General features: G+C 41.2%; 1 protein-coding gene across 3 annotated transcripts in view; it reads left to right on the top strand.

Moving 5' to 3' along the window:
• Window positions 1–22,515, top strand: part of LMO7 (LIM domain 7) — a 95,928-nt gene extending 73,413 nt beyond the window's left edge. For all 3 annotated transcript variants that reach the window (XM_066622472.1, XM_066622470.1, XM_066622471.1), the window contains 11 exons: window positions 4,011–4,036; window positions 4,858–4,962; window positions 6,413–6,505; window positions 8,171–8,535; window positions 11,132–11,188; window positions 12,776–12,828; window positions 13,759–13,978; window positions 16,245–16,541; window positions 17,612–17,720; window positions 19,134–19,236; window positions 21,745–22,515. In XM_066622472.1, coding sequence (XP_066478569.1) covers window positions 4,011–4,036; window positions 4,858–4,962; window positions 6,413–6,505; window positions 8,171–8,535; window positions 11,132–11,188; window positions 12,776–12,828; window positions 13,759–13,978; window positions 16,245–16,541; window positions 17,612–17,720; window positions 19,134–19,236; window positions 21,745–21,767 — 1,451 coding nt within the window. In that variant the 3' untranslated portion in view covers window positions 21,768–22,515. The remainder of the gene's footprint in view (window positions 1–4,010; window positions 4,037–4,857; window positions 4,963–6,412; window positions 6,506–8,170; window positions 8,536–11,131; window positions 11,189–12,775; window positions 12,829–13,758; window positions 13,979–16,244; window positions 16,542–17,611; window positions 17,721–19,133; window positions 19,237–21,744) is intronic.
• Window positions 22,516–24,459: the final 1,944 nt, after the last annotated feature.

The following is a 24,459-nucleotide window of genomic DNA, read 5'->3' as shown; positions in this document are numbered from 1 at the left end:
CATCCAGATCCTCACTGCTTCCAGACAGCGCTCCAGGCCCTCAACCGCCACCTTGGAGTCTGGAGGAAAGGAGAGATAGAGCTGGGTGTCATCAGCATATTGATGACACCTCACTCCAAACCCCCGGATGACCTCTCCCAGCGGTTTCATGTAGATATTAAATAGCATGGGGGACAGAATTGAACCCTGCGGCACCCCGCACCTCAAGGGCCAGGGTGTCGAACAGGCATCCCCCAGCACCACCATCTGGGACCGACCCTCCAAGTAGGAGCGGAACCACCGCAAAACAGTGCCTCCAACTCCCAACTCGGCCAATCGGCCCAGAAGGATACCATGGTCGATGGTATCGAAAGCCGCCGAGAGGTCCAGCAGGACCAACAGGGACGCACTCCCCCTGTCCAGTCCCCGGCGTAGGTCATCCACCAAGGCGACCAAGGCAGTTTCCTTCCCAAAGCCCGGTCTGAAACCAGATTGAAAAGGATCCAGATAATCCGCTTCATCCAAGACCCTCTGGAGTTGGGACGCCACTACCCGCTCAATTACCTTGCCCAGAAACGGGATGTTGGAGACTGGCCGATAGTTATTCAACACAGTGGAATCCAGGGAGGGCTTCTTCAGGAGGGGGCGAACCACTGCCTGCTTCAAGGCGAGCGGCAATGTCCCCTCCATCAAAGAAGAGTTGACCACCCTCCCCGTCCACTCAGCCAGTCCCCCCCGGGCCGCTCTAATCAGTCAAGCTGGGCAAGGGTCAAGCAGGCAGGCAGACGGCCTCACACTCCAAAGGAGTCTGTCCACATCCTCAGGCTGCACAAGCTGAAAAAAATCCCACAATACTGGACAAGCAGTGGCCAAGGGGACATCAACAGACATTGTCAATGTGGCATCCAAGTCGCAACGAATACGATCAATTTTATCTGCAAAGTGTTGGGCAAGCACGTCACAGTGGCTGACCGTGTATTCCTCCTGGTCCACTGGCGGGGCCTGATGGAGGAGGCCCCGCACCAAACTTGCTTTAAAAATTAGTAAAATCCTTTTTTAAAGGAACGTTCATTATTGACCTTCAAAAACAATACAGATACACAGATGTTCTTACAGTATGTGATTTAGTAGTACAGGTGTACAGTACAGTAGTACAGTAGTACAGGTGTGCCCCCATAATTGTTGGGGTTCCGTTCCAGAACCCCCGCGGAAACCACAGATGTGGGCAAACTCCCATTCCTGTGGTCAGGTGCCACACACCCCGACCATGGCTTCTGAGTCCAGCAGAGGCCAAGGACGTCCATCCCCAGCCTCTGTCAGGCTCAGACTGAGCTTGGCAACTGAAATAACGTGACTTCTGGTTTCACAGAGAAACCTTGAGAACGTGATTCTGTGACTCTTCCATTTTCTCCATGAAACTGGAAATCCTGTTATTTCAGCTACTGAGCTCAGTCTGGGTCCTGCAGAGGTCAAGGATGTGGACGTCTTTGGCCTCTGCTGGGCCCAACTCCCTTCCGGAGGTGAAGAGAGTTCCACTCCCCTCGCCTCTGGTAGGGGCATGTGAGGGACGCACTGGGTGACTGGATGCAATTTGTGGATAAGTGAATCTGTGGGTATGACATCAGTGGATATGGGGCCCCCTATATTACACTTAGGTAAACTGAAGTTTTATTGGTTATAGTGGTGCATTGTTTGCGTTGTAGTGAAGCTCTTCCCAAAGGATCCCAAAGGATCTCCTCTATGCAGAACTCGTGCAAGGAAAGCGCCCTACAGGTAGACCACAGCTGCGATACAAGGACATCTGCAAGAGGGATCTGAAGGCCTTAGGAGTGGACCTCAACAAGTGGGAAACCCTGGCCTCTGAGCGGCCCGCTTGGAGGCAGGCTGTGCAGCATGGCCTTTCCCAGTTTGAAGAGACACTTGGCCAACAGTCTGAGGCTAAGAGGCAAAGAAGGAAGGCCCATAGCCAGGGAGACAGGCCAGGGACAGACTGCACTTGCTCCCAGTGTGGAAGGGATTGTTACTCCCGAATCGGCCTTTTCAGCCACACTAGACGCTGTTCCAGAACCACCTTTCAGAGCGCGATACCATAGTCTTTAGAGATGAAGGTTGCCAACTAGCTAGTGAAGCTCTTGCTTATTTGAATGTATGATGGCAGATTTGTGGCTATCCAGTCTTCTTGAGCAGACTTTTGAAAGAGAAAAGGAAAACTTGATGATATTGGTAAAGCTGAGTTGAGTGTTTTTAAGACCATGATTCCCAAACTTTACACAGAGATAAGGAAACTCCTGGGTACCTGCAGATGAGGGCTTGGGGACTCATCGGTAATGGTACTTTTGCTATTGTAGTGCCACTGATTTGATAAAAGGGTTTTTGGCATTTACCAGGGGTCATTGTGGCCCTCAGGAGAGGGCTGCGGCCCCCTCTACATGCCTCCCTGTGCTTCAGACTAGCTCCAAAATGAGATCACAACTAACTTTTGAGTTTGACGAAACCTGGAAGTGGGTCGCCATCTCATTTCAGAACTGTCTTCAAGCACAGGGAGGTCCATGGGTTGGTGCAGGCCACTGCACCCTTTGGAGGGTCACAGCAACTGCGGTAAGTGAAGGTAACCCCCTTTTTATAGGCAGTGGTGTGATCACAAAAGTGCTATCAATGTTCCTGCCCTTCTCCACGCCCCTTAAGGGAGCATTAGTTATTTCCCGTTGTCCTGGGGGGGGGGGTCACAACCCCCCAGGCTGGGAAACACTGTTTTAAGTCATGTAAAACCTCATCTCAATATACTTGTATACTCTATGCCACATTCATACATTTGAAATAAGAGGGAATCTGCTGTACTATAGGTAGAGAGGCTGATTGATGTGAAGGAATTTGCACTTAGCACCTGAGGTGTGCTGTACTCCTGCAGACTACTTGTGTTAGGTGAATATGTTAACATTGTCTTCTAGGGACACTGTCAGTAGGGATGGGGAGAAGCAGGTGTTGGATTCGGTCCGGTCCTCTGTCTGCTGCCTGATACTATCAGGCTAATGGGAGGCAGCACAATATAATTGGGTTAAGAATAGAAAATACCCCCAACCCAACCCAGCAAGGAGACTTGCTGGTTCCTGCTGTGCTCCCAGTTCACTGGATTGAATTCATTCAATCCTGAAATTCCCTATTCAAAGATACTTTTGTAGCTTTGTTCCCTTTGGTATTATTCACAGCTGCTTTCCTGCATACAGTAGAAAAACCTAATTTGCAGATGTCATCCTCTCTGTCCTTGCTTTCCTGTGCAACTACTGTTTAAGAAGTTTGAGATGAGAAGAAACCTGTGGAGAATAATGCATAGCTACATGAAACCACCGCCTAAGATATAGTGTATGGTGCAACTGTGGAGAGGGTGGTGCTCCACTTGTAGAATACACTCCCCAAGGAAGCTGGGCCTGCACTTGCTTTGCCTTTTTGGCACTAGTGAAGTCATCTTTATTTTCTCAGACCTTCTCACTATTCATGAGGCTGATTCTGCATTTTACCCTCTGTTTTGTTATGTCTTACTGTTTGAATTGTCAGTTTAACAATTTTTATAAACTACCCTACCAAATATTCATACGGAAGATTGGCACACAAACTTTTGAAACAGAGAATAGACTGGAGTACAGAATCCCTGATAAAATCCTCCTTTGGCATCCCTCAATTAGGGCTGGGGAAAAAAGACTTCTTTGAGGCTTGCTTTCACATGGAGGTTACTGTCTTACTGCTTTCCACATATAGCAACTACCTGATGTGCTCAACTAACCAACAGTGCGAAATCATGGTGTAAATGTAAATCTGCAAAATACCCTGTACAGTCTCTTCTGTTTCATAGGTCTCTTATAGGCCTTTGTTCATCTGAAGGCCCTTGGTGAGGCCTTGACCTGCTAAAGGGAATGGGGCAACACAGCACTTTAGTTACAGCTTCAGCTGCATTGTCCAGGTTACACTAACAAAGTGCTATTGTTTCTTTCCTCTTCTCTTTTATTATTTATGCCTCACCACATTAAATCCTCCAGGAGGATCAGAGTCTCCAATGCCTGATGTAAGTATTACTTATTTTATCTTTATTATTATTTCTGATCTAAACCAGCCATTCTCAACTGGAGCCATATGGCCCCCTGAGGAGCCCTAGCACATTTGAAGGGGGCCACAGGCTGATTTTATGTTTGTTTCTTATGTTTATCTGGTTGAGTTGTATCCTTTGATGGGGGGGGGGGCTAGAACATGAGGAGAACTAAGGAGCCATAGCCAATGTCCCTTTCCTCAGTGATTTAAAAACAGCCTTTCTGACCTTTGTAATGCATCAGGAAGACAATTAACTAATTCTCTCTGCAGACTCCTTGAGGAGCAACCCCTACCTTCACCTGGAGCGAAGCATGGAGAAAGAATGCAAAGGGGAGGTGATAATCACTTGCATTCTATCACATGCTGGGGGGGAAAAGGAGGGGTCATTTGCCTCAGAGTGAAGCTCTTCTAAGTGCCTGGTGAGAGAATGATTGATGAATTGTCTGCCTGTTGCCCTCTCCCAGCAGACAATTTTTTTTTTTAATGAGGCTATTGTTAAACAACTTTTTTTCCTTTAATTTAAAAGGCCATTTTCATTGCATTGAGATAAAACCTTGGATGAAAAATTAGTGGAAAATTAGGTTATGCAGGAGTGGGTTAAGCACTGTCCCCCACTTCTCTGTTTTCCACAACAACTAGCCTCTCCTGCCCCTACTTTGTACATGGAGGTGAATTCAGAATTGGGAACCCATGTCTACTAGTATCTAGTTTCAGTCTAAGATTGTAATGAAAGCACTACAAATTCTCTATTTGAGAGTTTTAAAAAATAATCTTGTTTTATCTTTGCTGCTGGTACAGCTCTCAGTTCCACCCATAAGTGCTCCTAGCCGCTGGGCCTGGGATCAAGAAGAAGAAAGAAAAAGGCAGGAGAAGTGGCAAAAAGAACAGGAACGTTTACTTCAGGTACGTAGCTCCTCACTGCTAGGCTTGGCTCTGGATTGACCTGCTAGGCTGGTAGTCTCCCAGGCCTTCAAACCAAACTGTCTAGCAGTCCTGTTTATGGAGTCAACAGGCATTGTTTATAACTATTTAAGGCTAATTTAGTGGAAGGCTGTTGGGTTGCCAAGCTCTAATGAGTACATAATTTGCCCTTCAAGCATTTAAAGATAGAAACACCCACCATGAAACAAATTATCAAGGTGTGGCTCACAACCACTCTGGGCTTCAATCTCTGCAGGTGTACTCAGAATTTCTGGTTATATGTACAGAAGTGAAAGCTTTCAGGGTAAAGTGCATGTCTTTGACCTTGTTTTCAGCCCAAGGCTGTCAAGGAGATTTAACATCTGTCAACTTTATTACTGGCAATTTTATTTGTATGGAGAATATCCAAAGAAGTGGATACCTGAAACAGAGATGAAAAATTTGGAATTCTAGAATTCCTTGGGGGGGGGGAGGGGAATGACTTGTTCTTAGTCCATGACCAATAGTTAAGGCCAGCCATTACTGTATCTTATTAGAAGTAAATGATTTCCTATCTTATGGGGAAGAGAAAATAAAACTTGAATGGAAGGGAGAGGACTGAAGAAGTGTCTCAGTCTTATTATCATAGTAAACATACTAAGGCTTTCACGTCTGGAATCCATATTGAACTATAAACAGTTTTTCAGGTTGGGTGCTGTGGTCTAGCCTTTTTACCTAATGAGTCTAAACCAATCCTGAAAAGGGGGGGGGGGCTAGCTATCGCCGCACTAAAATTAAGTTAAAAACTGAAAATTAAAAATAACTAAAACTCCACCTAAGGTGGAGTTTGAGTTGTTTTTAGTTTTCAGTTGAGCTTTTTAGGTTGGTTTTTTTTTTTCATTTGAGCCTAAGGTTGAGCTTTTTAGGCTGAGTTTTAGTTGTTTTTAGCTTTCAGTTTTTAACTTAGTTTTAGTGTGGTGATAGTTAGCCCCTCCCCTTCAGGACTGGTTTAGGCTCATTAGGTAAAAAAGCTAGACCATGGCACCCAGCCCAAAAAACTGTTTATAGTTATTATCATAGTTTTAAAGTGTGAAATGATGCTCTATAATATAGATATACCATACTTGGGACCTAATCCATACCTGAACCCTGGTTCCTCAGTGATTGAACCTGATTCAGTTAAAAATACACACACACACGAATATAATAAATTGCTTAGCAGTACCATATAAGAACTGATGTGGTATTGATTCCTTTGCTCACATTTGTTTGCACATTACAGAAATCCATGAGTACAATGCCCCTATGGCTTCACCGCCATAGTTTGGTCTTCCCCCCCCACTATATTAGATACATCTGTATGTAGTTAATATTTTTATTATAAGGTAACAAAAAGCCTGGCTAATTGTGTCATGAAATATACTTTTTCCATTTTTCCTCCCTCTTACATTAGGAGAAATACCAGCGGGAACAAGAGAAGCTGAAGGAAGAATGGCTGAAAGCTCAGCACGAGGCTGAAAAGGAGAACTCCAAATACTTAAATGAGGTGGTCCCTAAACATTTTATGGTTTCACCTTTTGCTTTCGTTCATTCATGGGGCAAAACTAGTTTGCTTTCACTCCCTGCCAGGTCAGCCAAGAAATTATCTCCCTTTATCCATGGATCTGGTTATAGGCGGGTCTCCACACCCGCTGCATCCATTACCTAAGTTTAAGATCCTTACCTTGATGCCAAGCAAGTATGTGTCTTCCTTTTACTAAATGCTATAAGCTAGCAGGCTTATAGGAAGACAACAGGCAGGCAGCCTGAATGCTAAAAAAGACTAAATGAATGTAAACAGGAAGCAGGCAGTTCTTTTGGTCCATATGTGACTTCAGTTTTATTTAAAGGCCACTTGTGTACCAGCTCAGTTTAAAATGTAGAACTCAAGCGATCTGTTGCATATAGGCCAAGTTCTTTTGCCACTTTAGGCTATTACTACCTTCCTGTGACTATTGCTCTACACAGTGAAATAGATCTATCTGTATCTAATATGCAACTGTTCGTGCCTGTGCCATTATAGGTATGGCATTCAATTGTTTCTAGTTTCGTAAATGTAAGGACTAGACTTCCATATCGAAGTAACACGCTATGCAACAAACTCAAAGGTTTAGTAAGCATTTGCATTGGGAGATAGTATGCAGTACCAAGTTATATAGCATGGCAATAGAGCAAGAGAAGGAACTGGTGCTAAAGCCAGTAAATAATACTAAAGTTAGAGTATTAGACAACATCTAAACAAGTAACAAACCTGACAAAAAATAATTCCTGTCAATTTAAATACTTGTCTGGTAAGAAGGACTTGGTTCACGCATGCATCCACATCTCTTGATTTCTCACACTTGATGAATCTGTGAATGGACTCCACTGAAAAGCAGTGTTTGGATTTATATGAAAGTTCTGTCTGTGACCAATGTGAATGGGCCATCATAGATAGATGCAGGCTAATACTTAGTGATTCAGGGCACAATCCTAACTGGTAGATAGCTGGCTCAAGTCCCTTGGGCTGGCCCTAGGAGGCACGTTTGCGTCTCCTAGGGAGGAAGCCAGGCTGGTGCTCCAAGCAAACTCCAAGAAGCGCCGGCCTGCGGAGGTCAGGGGTAGATCAGCTGACACAAGGACGTGGGGGAGGAGGAGGGAGGGAGGAGTACCTGGGGGGGAGGAGGGCAGCTGGTGGGCGGCCCCAGGGGTGGGCAGGCAGGGAGAGGGTGGGGCTGGAATCTGGCAGTTATGCCAGATCCCAGCCCCCATTTTTGGGGAGAACAGAGTAACTTCAAGCAGCTCCGCTCTCCTCTGACCTGTGCTACCTCCAGAGGTGGCTCAAGTCCAAGGAGACCCAGTGGGGCCAGCAGCCCTTACCCAGAGGTAAGGGGAAATGTTTCTCCTTACCTCTGGCTGAGCTGCTTATGGCCAGTATCCTGGGCTGGATACAGCACAAGCCTCCTGGCTTGCCTGTTCCAGCGCAGGATAGGATTGCGCCCTCAGTCTTTAAGTGATGAACATGCATGTGTGGAACTGCCCAAAGTCACCTCCTGTAGATGAAAATTAAAGTTCATCCCTCAGGTCTTCCTGAATATAGCGGAATAGTTCGCTTAGCTCCTGCCAGAGCATTTTCTCAAACTCTTAAATATCCCCTACTCTCAGCTCTATAATATTTTCATTCTTCTTCTAGGAACAGACTATACTGAAATCAGTTTCTGAGTCTATAACTGCACAAGAGCCCCCTGCTTTCAGTTGGGGGACAAATGGAGACCACAAGATGGACTACTCTGATGCTAGACGATGGGAAGAGGAAAGAGAATGGGAGAATAAGGAAAATGAAAGGAAACGTTTTGAAGAGGAACAGAGGCTTCAAGAAGCAGCAGCCTTGCAGGCTGAACAAGAGAAGAAGCTCCAAGAACTGGAGCGTGAGAAGGAATGTAATGTACAGGAAACAAAATACTATGCAGAGGCGCCAAGGTACCAAGAAAAAATAGAGGAGAAAATGCAGGTGGAACAAGTCAAGGATGTTCCAGTGCAGAGGCCCCAGTATCAAAGGTCGGCATTATACTGTAAATACATAATTTGCTATGAATCTGGGAACTGTATATTTAATAGCATAAGTGTGTAATGATGCAAAAAGAAATGGATAAAGTATACCATTGGTAAGTATATTGGTATATTCAGGGCTTTTCAAACTGGGGCATCGCGACGCCCCAGCCTACGGGCCCTGGCCCCTGCCCCCTTAAGAGGTGGGGGCAACCTGGAGGCAGGGAGGAGGCAGCGCCACGATCCCCAGGATCGCGCCGCTCAGGGGGGCTGCAGGGGCTTGGGTACACGTACGCAAGCCCCTCCCAGGGGTGCGGGGAGCCCAGCGTGACCTGCAGCAGGGCTCTCCGCAGCAGTGAAAGTAGATGCGGAGTGATCGCGCCCCACCTCCACTAAAGCGGAAGTGGAGCGTGATCACTCCGCATCTACTTTCACTGCTGCGGGGAGCCCTGCTGCAGGTCGCGCCGGGCTTCCTGCACCCCCGGGAGGCTGCAGGGTCTTGGTTACATGTACCCAAGCCCCTGCAGCCCCCCTGAGCGGCGCTATCCTGGGGATCGTGCCGCTGCCTTACCCCGCCCCTGCTGCCTCCCCCCTCCTGCCCACACAAGAACTTAGTGGCTCTCAGACTCTCCCAGAGTATATTGGTAAGTATACCAATAGGGTTCCTAAGAAGTAACTTCAGTTTCAGTTCAGTTGTAAACTCTGTTTGTGATTCAACTTCCTTCTATTAATTCATGTTTCTGCTAACTTGGAAGAACACAACAGGCAATGAGAATCTTTCCAAAGCAGTGTCCCTACAGGATACACTTGTATTAGCACATGCAACAAAATATGCATAGCTGTGATGGGAGGGCAACCCCACTCCCTCCCAGGGTTATCTGAAGATGGTTAGGAAAATATGAATTATTTTTAGCAAACATCTTCCAGATGCTTGGGAGAAAAAAAACAACTTTCTGAATTAGATCTGGAACTGCTAATGTGGTGCTTGCTGTGAGCTTTCTCTAAAGTTACTGAACTGAGGAGTGTGCGAGAAATGCTTGTGTTAGACCTCTGCTAGGTCCTAAACATTGTATTTCCTCATGGTTCCCAGTATCTCTGGATGTTGCTGCACACTTACAGCAGCACCCAAGCCCTAATATAAGTTTTCTCTGCTTTCCCTTGCCTTGTTAAAGAGTGTTGTTGGGAGGATTAGAAATTGCATAGTGGGTCACTAATCCTCAAAAAGATCCAATTAGAAACTGGGTTAAATTCTAACTACACTTCATAGGGTAGGAGTTACAAAAAAAATCAGATAAATAAACATTTAGGCTTGGACACCCCACCCTCCACTGAGTCATAGCACAATTTGAAGCATTTTCCACTCTTGCACTGAAATATTTTTTTCACGGGGGGTATAGATGATTCTGAAATACAGCATCATCATTGCTTCATTATTCCATTGTAAGAGACTTGAGGTCATCTCCTTTCTATGATGCACTACTATGAGTGATTTCCAGAGCAGTATTTCAGTTACACTTTGTACTCTGTATTTAGTTAAACTTGGTGCTCACAGGCTACAGCTGCACCACCACCAGGTATGTTGCTGGCAGAAACCTGATCTGAAAGCTTTTACAACTACTAAAGCAAAATATGGCATTGAATCTGGGTTAAATATTTGCCATCACATGTACATCTGCATTCCTAAGTCAACTTGTTGTCAAACACTAATGATGTGATTTGTAGTTAATCTGCATTAGATGTATACTACCTTGATAGGTAACCAGAATGGCTAAGAGAATCTATTCTAACCTGGATACCACAATAAAGTATTGTAACAGTTTTTCATCTTAGCACGTAGTGGCTGCCCACCAATGGAATGCCACAAAAACCAGTGCAGCAGTCACATGGACAGTATATCTGTTGGGGGCTGCGTTTGCTCTAAAGGTCTTATAACTCTTGCATGTATTGGTACTGTCACAAGGAGTTTTTCCACAGTCTGAACATAGAATGAGTAATGCCTAAAACGGTCTGAAGTTCCCTTGTCAAAAGAGAAATGTTCCCAGCTGCCTTGTTTTCCTTATGTGGGAAGCAATGACAACGGGTGGGAGGGGGAAAGCATTTTGAAATTACATATTGCATGTTCACGCTCCCCCACAAATGTTGTTAATCCTGTCTGTAAAATTGTGCATCTTATAATGTGGATAGTGACACAGGTGTGTTTTTCAGTCCTGATTCATCAGGAATCTACGAGTCCCTTCCCACTGTTTGTCCAAACTCAGAAATGTACTACAGTGCGTACGTACCTGGGCTTTTAACTTACAGAATGGCACTGGTGCCAGTCTATTATATAAACTGCCAATGCTGCAACTTGGCACTAAGAGTCTTTGTTAATAGTTATGCTGCTGTTGTAAATTATATAGCAAAGAACAGGTCTGACTTCCTAATCTGTCATTCCCTTCTCTTAAAGTTTCCTGTCTCTAGGATGCAAATCTGGGCCTGCAAGAATTTCTTGTTTGAAAAGTAGGGAACTATTGTTCATGTTACTGCATCTTCCTGTAGCGTCAGCCAAATATATCTTGATTTTTTGTATAGCCTATTCATTCTAATATGTGTATGCTTACTCTAGACGTTATGAAGCACTAAGAAACTCTGATGAACAATTGGGCTACTTCAATACTGACAGGTAAAAGTGCTATTCACCTTAGTTTACCAAGAGCAAAACTTAATTATGCTAGTTTGAGATATGAAGGTGAGCATGAGTTGTTCATGGTCTTTTCCTATTGGAAAATGACACTATAGAGCAGCTGCTTTCAGCCACTGTGCCATGGCACATTGGTGTGCTGCGAGTGGTCCACAGGTGTGCCACAGGAATTTGGGGGAAGGTCATTTACTAGTAGGGCCAATGGGAATGTGAGCCCCCCACTGGCAGCATGGTGTACCTTGTCAGTTGTCAAAAACCTGATGGTGTGCCTTGACAATTTTAGTGCCTTGCCAGTGTGCCCTGAGATGAAAAAGGTTGAAAATCACTGCTATAAAGTTTCACACATTCCTTCAATTCTTCTTTATTCATATCCATATGTCTCAATGTGTGTTGCAGTCTTGGTACTCCTCAGCCAGTGTTAGGTGTCAGTGGTTAAACCAATAAAAAACTTTCTAGCATCTTAAAGCCAACATGCATTTAAGTGAGACAGAACTACTTTCTTCTGTTTGGTACAGTTGACTACCATAGCTATTCTATATTCCCTCCTATGACCTTTCTGTCATTTTGCTATATAGGATGTTCCTATAATAAAGGCTGTTAATAGAAGAATGAGAGGGGCAGTACCATTGCAGCTGTATTGTCTAAGAATTCCAATATAAAGTAACAAATTTGTGCTTTCACCCAAATTTTATGGCATTTGCAAACAATGTATGTTTCACTACTTAAGTGCCCCAAGTCTCATTATTTGGGTCTACTTAAGTTAAACTCATGGCATCATTTGTTAAAGTGCCCCAAGTCTCATTTGGGTTGTTAGAGTAGAAAAGTGCATATAATAATAATAACACTGGTATTTATATACCACCTTTCTGGTCATTGGATTACTCCTCTGACTTTGTTCAAGGCGGTTCACATAGGCAGACTATCTCTAAACCCCCCAAGGGGATTTTTACAATCACAGAAAGGTTCTGTCTTTCAAGAACCGCACAACATTTCAGATGGATCTTTCACGGCCTGGTATCACTTCTGGCCCCCAGTTGCCTCCCACACTGGCTGACAAGCAGCTCCTTCACCTCTCACTTGAAGGGCAGCCAAGATGCTTCTTCGCTCCCAGCAAAGAGCAGGTGGAATAACTCAGCTCAGCTTGTCAGCTGCTTCAAGGTCTCACCATTCACTAAGCTGCCAGTGGCCTCAAACTGGAGACCTTCAGATATTATCTTTGGGCTAATGGAGGCTCTACCCTCTAGACCAGACCTCCTGCCCCTCCTGCATATGCTAATTGTATTTGTGGAAGTACTTTAGATATAACATCATATCGAAAGTCAGTGTTTAAAATTGTTGTAATTTAGAATTCTTTCTGCACCACCTTTATCAGTAGGTGTTTCAACTTGTCCATATTGCAGCTACATTTCCCTAGATAATGGTTGTTAATGTAATCATATCTAAATGATAAATGTCAAGCACTTTGCACACTCAAGAAGCGCTGCACGAATGCTTATTATTGGCTGTTGTATTGTTACTTTAAGTCCTGTACAGTATCTGTGTAAGGTGTAACTTCTCAATTATTTGTAGAAGCAAATCCAGATCAACGCCTGATCTAGATGATCACCATGCCAATAAGAATGGTGAGTGTTTTCAGTGCTTATGTTCTGGGTTTGTGCATGCATGTGTGTGTGTTTAGAACAACAAGCATGGCTAAAGTTTGTCAGTTCTGTTCCAGAAATAATGTGATATACTGCAGCATTTTGTCAAACATTCCCTAGTCATCCAATAAGAGTGGATTTATTTCAAGACACTGGCTCCAGGGTGAAATCTGTTCTATAGCTACATGTAGATAACTCTGATCTGGATAGTATTCTAGGCCAGAGTTTTGCAAACGGTGTCGCAACCCAGTTTCTTGTGCGTCATGACTAGAGCACTTCCGGGTTGCTTAGCTTTTGTATTTTTATGCTAAAAGCCTACCTCTGCAGCATGCTCTTGCTGAAGAGCATGTTTTCATCAGTGAGAAGGCGATGTGACTCATCAGCAGAGCCTCAGTGTTCTGCTTGGTAGTCTTTAGCCTGCTCCAGACAGAGTTGCTTCATGTTCTTGCTGAAAACATGCTTGTGGGTGGCTTTTTGCATTTAAAAGTGTTTAAAAAAATATCCAGAAGTGTTGGCAGTGATGTGATGGCGTCATCATGTCACCGCCAACACTTCTGGGTTGCTGAGCTCTACACTGAAGGTGAGTTGCCTGTCGGGAAAGTTTTAGGCTATATCATGCATCACTGAACTTTAGATGCCTTCATTTGCGTGAGTATTTTGATTATTTGAGTCATACCTAATTTAGTACCAACATCCTCCTTCACAGTGGGAGATATTTGCATTTGCAAGAATAGACATAATTTGTTCACCTTTCTATCAGCACATTGTCATGATTCATGACTAATACTATGATGCTTATACAGTAGCATATATTGTGAGACATGTTCAGTTTGCTTTTTTCCATTTTCTGTCCCTTTCAGTTGTTCAGACTGTGCTTTTTGAAAATGTCAGTGTGTATGTTTTTCAAATTAGGTATGAAGAACAAACTTGCAGAGCAGTCCTGGAGTACTGGTGACTCACAGAAAAAGACTCAGAAAGAGCATGGTGTATCACCAGCTGAGCTGGAAAGGCAGCAAATCCTTCAGGAAATGAGAAAGAAGACACCTCTACACACAGACAACAGCTGGATTAGGCAGCGCAGTTCCAGTATGCATAAAGAGCCTGTTAGTCTACCAGGCAGTAAAATGAGGAGGTAATACAGATGCGGGGACATTGCTTTTTTAGCTTTGAAATGTTCTCAAAACCCTTGCAGGCCTCTCATCACAAAGCTAGTGAAAGGAATTGCAGGTTTTCTGAGGTGCAAAATACAGCAAACAAATCTTCTGTTTCATTTCAGGAAAAAAAAATTATTTCCCCATATGTAATGAGATGTTGGCATTATCAGTAATTAATACTCTCGTGAAGGAATCTTTTAATCTTATGCATCGCCAAAACAGATTGTGGGTGAATGTGCTTCCCATCCTTTGTCATCTTTTATGTATTGATTCTTTGACTTTACAGGAGTGATGCTGATACCTTGTTGGGATCAAAAGAGGTATTTTTGTATATTCAAGGTATTTTTGTTTATTTGGAGCACCGTCTTTTGTTTTCTGTAGCAGCAAGCCCACATGCTGTATCGTAGCCTGAGTTTTGAAACTCATTCACAAGTGGCTTGCCATGCACTTTGGGGATCTGCTGTTCAAAAAGCAATTCCAAAGCTGTCGTGGGCTTGGGGAGCTAGTCATGTACGAGCTAGTCTCGTAGTTCCCTGGACCCTGTAAATATGTGTACGGAAGGCAAACTTTTCTCTGTGTGCTATTTAGCAGTAGTGTTTGGTCACTTGTTGAATTTTAGAAACTGAAATGTGTCTTGTTGCGTACTCAGTAATGGAATGAATGCTCTGTTTTATTGATGGTGGATCCAACATTGATTAAACTCACTGAGATGCTTAATTCTGCTATTTTAAAAAAGTCCTTGATGTCTTATGATGTCAGCTGAAATACGTTGCCTAGAGACATGCTTTTTGCAGATGTCAAACAAAATCGTGTCACATAAGAACTTTAACCCCCCCCCCCAGGTAAAAAAAAATTTCGTTTACTTTAGAGAGAAATTCATGACAAACTGGGTTTTATGAACAGGGTCAAGCATGTTCCTGGCCCCCATGAAAACAAATCTTGGACTTCTCCACACACCTTGTCTTGAGTAGAATGTAATTCAATTAGGACAGCGACATTCAAATTCATTCAGATTTTCCTTAAACAGGCAGGAGAGGGGAAAGAGAGGGTGTGTGTGAGCCTAATTCCTCCTTCAAGTTTTACTATATGTAGAAGTGGATAAGTATTGTCCAAAGAGAGCTTTACAGCTGAAGACCTTTCATAAGGTCTAGTTTCTTGTCAGGGTAAGTTTCTAAGAATCAGGAAATCATTTATGATGAGACAAAAATACATTTTTGAACTGTTCATTTTGTCTGTAGGAACAGGAAACCACTGACAAGCCCATATATGTTAGTTTTTCATCACAACTACTGATTCATTCTTTCAGCCTGACAATAGAAATATGGTGTCTTCCCATGCACAAACAAAAGTAATAACTTTATGTATATGCCACTTAATAGAAATCTCATCCAAACATCTCACTGTTCTGTGCAGATATGCCCTAAGTAGTAAAATAAATTGTAAGACTGTACAGTGTGATAGTCCTCTATGATAAATGTAAGTATTTTTATTGTGTTAGCTGCATAGTCTTGATTCATAGAAAGTTTGTTGCATTTAAGATCCCTTTGAAAGGTATGGAATGCAGACTTTGTAATGCATGTGGAACCTGTTTATCCATGGGGTCCCTGGTGCCCACAGATACTGAAACCTGCGGATAACAAAATCCTCAATTTTTGGAACTCCAAAGGTGACCAGAGCTGTACTCTGGGCACTTCCAGAGCCATTCTGAGGCCTGTAGAGGCTGTACATGGCCTTTACAGGCCTCAGAATGGCCTCTTGAGGTCATAGAAGGGCACTTTGGTTTTTGGCCAAAAACTGGAAGTGCCCTTCTAGACCTCTGGAGGCCTTTCTGAGGTTCATTAAGACAGTGTGTGACCTGTACAGACCTCTGGAGGCTTTGTTTGGGCCAAATTTGCAAATATAAAATCCACAGGTAAATAGGCTCAACCCGTATAACTAATTTTCTTTGAACTGGAGCTATTTTAAATGTTCATAAGGACTTGGGTGCATCCAATAGGATGTCTTCCTGGATTTTCTTTGAACAGAAATATTAAAGGAACTCAGGCCCAAATCTCTCTAAAATGTGCAGAATTAGTTGATCACCTTGATGTGAAGATGCTGTTTTTTTCTAAAACATGTGTGTTATAATGAAAATTATTTGTTCCATGTATCACTGTTTGACTTTATTAGCCTTGTCAAAGCAGACTAACTACTTTTACAGAGCAAGCACAAGTTGTATCGATTTGTTCTCTTTTTTTCTTCCAGAGGTGAGAGTCTAGATAATCTTGATTCTTCAAGAACTAATTCTTGGAAACACCATTCCTGGATGAATCAGTCTACATCTTCCATGTCTCTATCTAGTCAAGATTATAGTCACCATGCACCTCCAGTGGTGTCTACTTCAAATCGTGCCTACATGCGCACTCCCTCTTCCAGCTTACCTTCAGCCAGTTCTATGAAAACGTCATCCTTGCCTCACCTTCAGCCATCTGTACCATCTTCTGCTCCCCGTGCTCAGTCACCAACCTCCCCTTCCCAGTCTGGAACCCAACAACGGAGCAGGTATGTGTATCTACTGATAACCTGTTTGCTTTTTTTTAAAGGTTGTAAACAGTGGAAATCTGTGAATGCCACACAATACCACAGAGTGTTTTTTCCCCCTTTATTGTACTACTTACTAGTTTGTGGAAGACAACTCAAAATATTTTATCTGCTCTTCTCCTTTGCTTTTTGACTATTTTAAAATAAGTTAATTTGTGTCTTAGACTCTACTTTGAAATGGAATTGAGCTACAGTTCTGCAAAATTAATTTCCATTTTCAGAATAGTCTTAAGGCTATGTGGCTCAGAGTTTTAGCCTTTCACAAAACGGAGTTGCCTGCAAAATGTTTTTTTTTAAACTCGATCTCAAAAATCATTTTGTTAAAAACATGTGATGGCTTTTTTGTATACTGTATTCCTAGTATTTATGGTTGGTTAAAAACAATCAAAGTTTATTATTAGCATTTTTTTTCGTTGTGTCCTCCATCTGGAAAAGTTGCACATAAAGGACAGTTGACGCTGTTAAGTACTAATAAAGGACTATTAAGTTCTTTAGAGAGGGATGTGTGTTTCCCAGTTGTCAATCTGTCACTATTATCAAGCCATTGGCAATGAGCACCACAATGTCTGAACCAGGCTGAAGTGTTTTCCACAGAAGTTCCATATGGCATGACTTCAGAGGGGTTTCTGTTGTACATCTCAGCCTAGCATCATGTTGTTTGAAAAGCTACAGATGTTGGGACTTGGACAGGACTGCTTTCTGAAACGCACTTGTTATCATTTCCCATAGATAAGAAATGAGATGGAAACCTAAGCCATATGTTGCTACTTTCTAATTTTAGTCATGTTTTGTACTGTTAAGGATTTACATTAATGCTGTTTTGCACAGGAATTATTTGGAAGTATTCATTTAATCCTTGAAACCGTAACTTTTTTCCAATTGATAAATTTTCATTCCAAGACAGTAACTTTCAGACTCCTAATCGTACTGGATTCTGGTTCATTACTTCTGCTGTATTGCTTTCTTCTCAATGATCTTTTCCTAGTTTTCTTTAAATCTGCCTCTCAGCTACATTCTTGTTCTGTATCTAGGTCAATCAGTGGAAAACGAGTATGCTCATACTGTAGAAACGTTCTGGGCAAAGGAGCAGCCATGATCATCGAATCTCTTGGTCTTTCTTACCATTTACATTGTTTTAAGGTGAGAGCTGGGCGAGACGCCAGGGAGGTGCAGAAGCTTTAAATTGCAACTTGCATGGCAACCTAGACAGCTAATTATGGCCTCTGCAAATCCAGCCATGTGCTCTGGGCAGCAGTTGGTATAACAATTCCATCTTTTCATTTAGTGAGATATTGAAATCAATAAATTATGCATTAATAACTCTTGAGTACACTCCCAAGCTCTTAGTGTTCTCATGTTAAAATCACCATTCTACATACAAGGGCATATCCTCCATCACTTAAAATAGATACATCAACAATCAGAATAGCTAAGTAAGTGAAAATAACATGTTCTCTTCTCCCTCTATCTTGGGCCTCCATCCATATCTACTTAAGAGCAAAGTAGGACCTTGCTTAAAGTGCCAGTGTTGCCTAAGACTGGCTCTACAAGGGACAGGACTTTTCAGGGGTGCCAGTCAAGAGACTCATTCTGGCGAAACTTTAAAGTCTGCTCACTCAATTCATAAAATTGAGTTCATTTTACAAAATTAGTACAATTATATTGACTTCATAAAATCAAAGACAATTTATTCTAGTAAGAACATGGAATTATACTGATTTGATTATGGTTTAACTAGAAAATTATGTGGCTGCTTTGACTTCAGTAATGATTCTACCTTTTTTAAATATATTGCTTTTAGTGACATGGGTTAGATGCTTTCTGACTGGATATAGTGTTATTAAAAATATGACTATTTAAAGGAATATTTTCAAAACAATAAAATAAAATAGTCCTGAGTATACTCCAGATTCAAAGTTTTGGAAAGTAGAAAATGCGTACTTTAAAACAACCATTGCTAAAATAGGCATACTCTTGTTTATTCGAGGGCAGCAGTTTCTCTGGAGAAACTGAGATTTCTGAGAGTTTACTGAACAGTTTGGTTCTATGATTTTAACAGGACACTTTGAGTTTTGTTTTTTTAATGGCAGTGGAAAAAGTCTTTCTGAAAAACTGTTAGTGTGTTTTTCTGACTAGCAATACTTACGGTTTTAATACTTTAAACTGCGGTGCCAACAATTTATTGACTTGATAAAACATGACAACAAAGGAAGCTAGGTAAGGCTGACAGCAATGAAAGTATATAAGTTGCATGCAGATCTCTTACAGCACTATCAAAATTTGTGCCAAAACTATTGCTACTTTTAACTCTTGTGCCATTTAATCAATTTTGTTTCAGAGAGAGTAAAGACTTGGTTATCTAACCTCAAGACCATTAATTTTCCTGTTTTTAGATGTTGCAACTCTTTCGATTGTGTGTTATCGCATTAAAATATTTCTTGGCTAGCCATATATTAACACACTAACAACTTGCTCAGTGGGCAGATGATTCAGATTTCACCTTTAGATGATCCTTGCCAATCACCTACTTGCTAATCATTGGTTCTTCTGCAGTGCGTTGCTTGCAAGTGTGACCTTGGGGGCTCTCAGGCTGGAACCGAAGTTCGTATCCGAAACAATGAACTGTTCTGCAACGATTGTTATCTCAGATTTAAAAGTAAGATGTTCTTTACAGGATAAATACACTGGTGTTTAATCTTTAGTTAAAGCTACAAGTTATCATCCTATTTGTGTCAAATGCTTTTAAAAGTGCCAGTTTCATATAGGCATGCAATATGGTGGTGATGTATGTATGATTCAATTGCTTTATGAAGGATTTTCTTCCTCAGAATTGTAAGGCCGACACTTTGGATATGGGAAAGTTACAGAAAGTGTACTGAGCCATAGAACTCCTTTAAAAATAAAACACTGAAGGAAATGATCTGTTCCATTCTTTGATAGATGTGAACTGGGGTAGAGTAGAAGTACTCCTCCTTGCTAAAATGGTTACTGCCAAGAATTAGAAAAATAGAAATAAAAACCTTTCATTTCTGAATGGTTGTATATGATGTGTGATATTGTTGTTCTTATGGCAAAAATTACCAATTTTATTTATGTATTACTTCCTTTTAATAGTCTTAACTAGTAAAGATTATGAAAATTAATTTTCAGTGGGATATAAGCATACTAAATTTCTTGAAATCAAGGAAAGTGACTTGTATATATGTTGAAGATCAGTGAGTCTATCTAGGTTCCTTGTTTTATATTCTCATATCAGATTTGCAAAACCAATGTTGCATATACACAACACACAACGTCTGTGGACCAGGCAAAAATAGGTTAATGCTTATTGGGAATTCTTTCAAATTTGGGTACTAACAGTTGAAACTGTTAGCTTTTCAGACGCTACAGTTAACTGACTGAGGCTTGTGCAGTTTAGTATGACAGACATATTGCTTGGTTGATATTGCATACTTGTGTATGGATACATACATGCAGTGATGCTCCTATGTTGCTGTTTTCTGTAGTTTGGGCTAATCTGCCACCTTGGAGTCACAGATGCAGTGTTGCTCTGTGGGAGAGCACATCATTTATTTTAATGTAGTCCCATGTTTAACAGCAGGGAGAGAAAAGGTGCTGCCTGAGTTGTTGAAATACTGCTGTCAGTCCCAATAGATAATATGAAATGAGATGAGTTCAGTGGTATGACCTGGTTCCACAGATTTGAAACCAGCTACCATAGAAAGGTTTGCAGAACTGCCCGTTTTAAGAAATTCAGTGCAAGATGAAAGTTTTTTCTTATTTTCATGGGTTATTTTCATGGTTCATAAAGTTGAGGTAATGGTGCCATCTGTGGTCTTCTGTACATTTTATTATCTACTGCTTTTATTGTGCATTAGTTGATAAGTAACAGTTTATACAATTTTCTTGGCTCAGTGCAGGAAAGTTTGATCTTGGCATTCCTCTGAGCTGTGTGGGCCATGAACTTGCCTTTTAGAAATTTGTTTTGCTAGGTTCTTCTCCTGTGCATTTGCTTAACCCAGTGCTAACAAGTTCAGAACCAAGCCACTTATCCACATGGAAATCTAAGGAACGGTGGTATTCAGTTTTCAGTGTATACCATATTGCAGCAGTTCCCAAACTTATTGTGGTCACGGCACCCTGTTGCAGTAGTGCCAGGCTGCACCTCTAAGACCTTGCAAGAATAGCGCAATGTCGGCCCAGCCAAGTTGGCTGCGCTAGGAAGAAGAGGCTGTGGGGCATCCTGCGACACCCCTGTGAGTTCACCACAGCTTCCCAAAGTGCCCCAACACAAGTTTGAGAACCAGTACCGTATTGTATAGCTGTGCAATAAGCATTTGTCGGTGGATTGTCCTTTGAATGTATTTTAGGGAAATGACTCATTTGTTCTGTACAATAGTGAAGATTCTACCCTCTGTTCTCAATTACATCTGACTTGCAGATTCATGAATTAATATTTAATTTGAGAGAGTCACTTCAATGGTGATTTACTTACTGGGGATGATGAAGCTTTCCAATAAATGATACTGTTTTCAGTTTTCTAATAATGCAGCAAGGTTTGCTTTGAATAAACACAGATTGCCTTCTTCTATCATTTGTTAATGTGTGAGAGAGATTTTGTAATGTGGGTGAGCATCCTGAGAAGTACAGTATAAATTTTATATTTGGATTACAAAGCAATTTTAGGCTGACTTGGCAAGTGCTTTTTTCCCCCCGCTCAGAACTTTGAGACCCTCCTAGGGTAGCCTTTTTATATTGGCCTTCTGTCTTTGTGGAATCCCAGGCAGCTGCCAGTTTGTTGTTTTGACGATAAACTCTTTCATTCCAAGCCTGTCTTGTCTTCGGTTGGACTGTTTTCATGTGCAGGAGTAGACTACTGTTGCAAGAGCTCCTTCTGCTGGCCAAGTAAAATCAATAATGCATTTGAGAAAGACAGTGCAGGCAAAGCTACTGTTGTACTTAATGAATTTTATCAGCCCATGATGAGGATGAATTTTTTAATTCAGCCTCATTTTTAATTCTTAAAAAACCTTGGAAATTAGCATACATAAATAGGATACAGCACAATTTTTTGTAATTACTTACTCTGAATCCAGACCTTACCTTCTTTTCACCCCCTCAAAATAATCATTAAAATATTTCTCTTTTCTTCCCCCCTTAACAGCTGGACAGCCAACCATTATGTGATACAAGCCGAAATATGAAAACACTGCTACAGATAGAGGAGGAAACTGCTGCTGTAGACCTGTAGATGCATATTGTGTGTGTGATTGTGTGTATGAGTGTGTGGTTTTCTTAACAAATATGTTTTGCCTGTTTAGATTATGTAGAAAAAAATATTGTATTCTTTATTAAACGTATGTTAAGCTATTTATGAGAAGGTAATCACAATAAAACTCTTATGGATTAAAGAAACAAAACACTTCCAAAGTTTAACAGTGTATAATACCATCCTCATTCAACGCAAGGGCAGAAAGACATAACTGGCAATATTTTCAAAATGTCGATGGAGGATCATATAGCTTTAATTTTCCAATTATATATGAAGAGGCGGTTTTGTTCATTTTGCACATATGAGCATTATTGAAATAATAAATGTGGATTTGTAACTGCAATTTCTATTTTTGATGTATGTGCTACAGAATTCTGCAGAATATTATGAAATTGCATTTAAAGGCACAAGGTGGTTGCTATCTATATTTCAGTTTCTATATGTAATATCCTTTTAAAAGAAGAAACTTCAGCCTTTTTGCTTGGGATTCAGTATTTCATTGTGCTTGCTTAAATCCAATCTGGGAAACTATAAGGTATCTTCTTTTCATGTTTGAAAAATGCACCTGTATTTGTGCCCCAAACCTGTTAATAAGACTGAAGTTTTTTTCTTTCTATTGCCTTATTTTGTATTTGTAAATAAAGTTGCTATGCTGCACTTAAATGGATGTCCTGGGTGTTTTGTTTTTCCTTAGGAGTGACAAAGCTTTTAGATAGAAGTCATTGAACTCTGATACAATTTATTCTTGTGACATATTTTCTAGATAAAGCCATCACTGTGTTTGTACTTTGTACTGTATTTTAAAAAATTAAAAATCAACTCAATCTATGTTTCAAAAAAGTATATAATTTTTGCAACCAGTAACTTGGCTTAGAATCTTTGGATCATATTTCTCTTAATTTTAAATCGAGACTATTGAATGCTTAGATTGCCAGGTAGCTTAAATTACAGAGTTACAATAGTATCTTAATAAATTTTGGTGGAAAGTTTGTTGTGCATTCTGTGAAGCAAAGCTTATTTTGCAAGGTTCTGTGGTTCCTTGGAAGCTTTGTGATAAAGAGTCCTGAGAAATGGAGCATTCCTTGCCTTCACCGACTACATACGCAAGTGGTGTTTATGCTTTCTGCCTTTTCTGCACAGGAAACTTTTCTACACATTCACTGAGGAATGTATGAGTGCATCTGTGCAAGAACCCCTACATGTTGCATAGAATTATGAGAAATGTTCTTCCCAGTAAATTTCACGTTTTAAGTTTCATATAAAGTTTGTCTTCTTCTCCCACCCTCACCTTACATACTATTGTTACTCTTGTGGGTTCCATATTATAAGGAATCACAAAAGATCAAAGGGGAAATATTTTGGTGTACTACCTTGTGAAACTTTAGACTCCTATGTCTTTATGCAAACTGGAATAAGGCTCCAACTAGTTAAGATATGGGAGATCTGAGATCCAATCATGTTTTTTTAAATAAAAAAAACAGCTGCAGAAAAAAAACAGCTGCAGAAAAAAATAGCTGCAGATGGAGCCCAAATTAGATGAGGACTCTTGGTTGAAGAAGAGGAGGTCTATATCCTTTTCTGGTACTGTTTTCCTAAGTAAAATCCCTATCCCTGCATCCAAATCTACTACAGTTTTTACCCATAGGGAAAAAGCCATGTGGTTTCAAACAATGTAACCAAATGCATGCCTGCTTGATAACCTCAAAATAATGACCATCTCATGTGCAGCATTCAAAAACAAGTATAGAATGTGGTTCTTTAAATATAAGAAATATTCTCTTAGACACAAGGTGGCAGTGTTTAAATGCAATGGACATGGGACAAATGCCTGTTAGTGTAATTATATGAATGATCTTATACTCAACTCTTAAAATTAAAAGTGAAATACATTCCTGTTTTTGGACAGTTGCAAAACCTTTTGTCAATATAGTCATCCTGGTGCACACAATACCTTCTCCCCAGGGCTGCTGCACATGGAAGATTTTGGAGCCTAGAACAGAAGACTGTTGCTTTACCTTGGGACACAGCACTTTAGAAAACACATGTGAAGCAGTGAAAACATAGTAATCTAAATTGTCCAAGAGGGACTTAATTATTTTTAAAACTATGTTTTCCTGACGGACACATCTTAGTGAAAAGAAAGGAACCAATTAAGTTACTGCTGGAGGCAACTTTCAGGCTCCAACTGGATTCATGCTCAAGGTATAAAAACACTTTATTTTGTGAATTTAACATTTTGCATACATTAAAATTATAATGAGCAGGGCACTCCTAAGAGCCTAAAGTGCTTTTAGAATGTGAACGTTCTACCATTTTTGTCTAGCCTGAACACTCAGTCCATCATGGATCTAGAGAGGGGATTGACTGACAGAGGAGTCGGGAACAGTCTTTGTTCTTTAATTTCTTTGCTGTCATGCCACAATGTGTACGTAAAATGCAATGTATTATGCTAACATTCATCATTAAACAAAACATAGGTTTCAGTAAAAGTGGAATAAAATGTTGTTGAGACTGGTCTCAAGCTAGCGGGCTCCAGTGGATTATGAGGATGAAGAAATTTGGTTCTTGTGTGAAGACCAATTTTCACATTACCCTACTAACGAGGAA

This window comes from Tiliqua scincoides, chromosome 3, assembly GCF_035046505.1.
Source record: "Tiliqua scincoides isolate rTilSci1 chromosome 3, rTilSci1.hap2, whole genome shotgun sequence".
Taxonomy (NCBI): domain Eukaryota; kingdom Metazoa; phylum Chordata; class Lepidosauria; order Squamata; family Scincidae; genus Tiliqua; species Tiliqua scincoides.
This window is presented reverse-complemented; position numbering and strand designations above follow the sequence as displayed.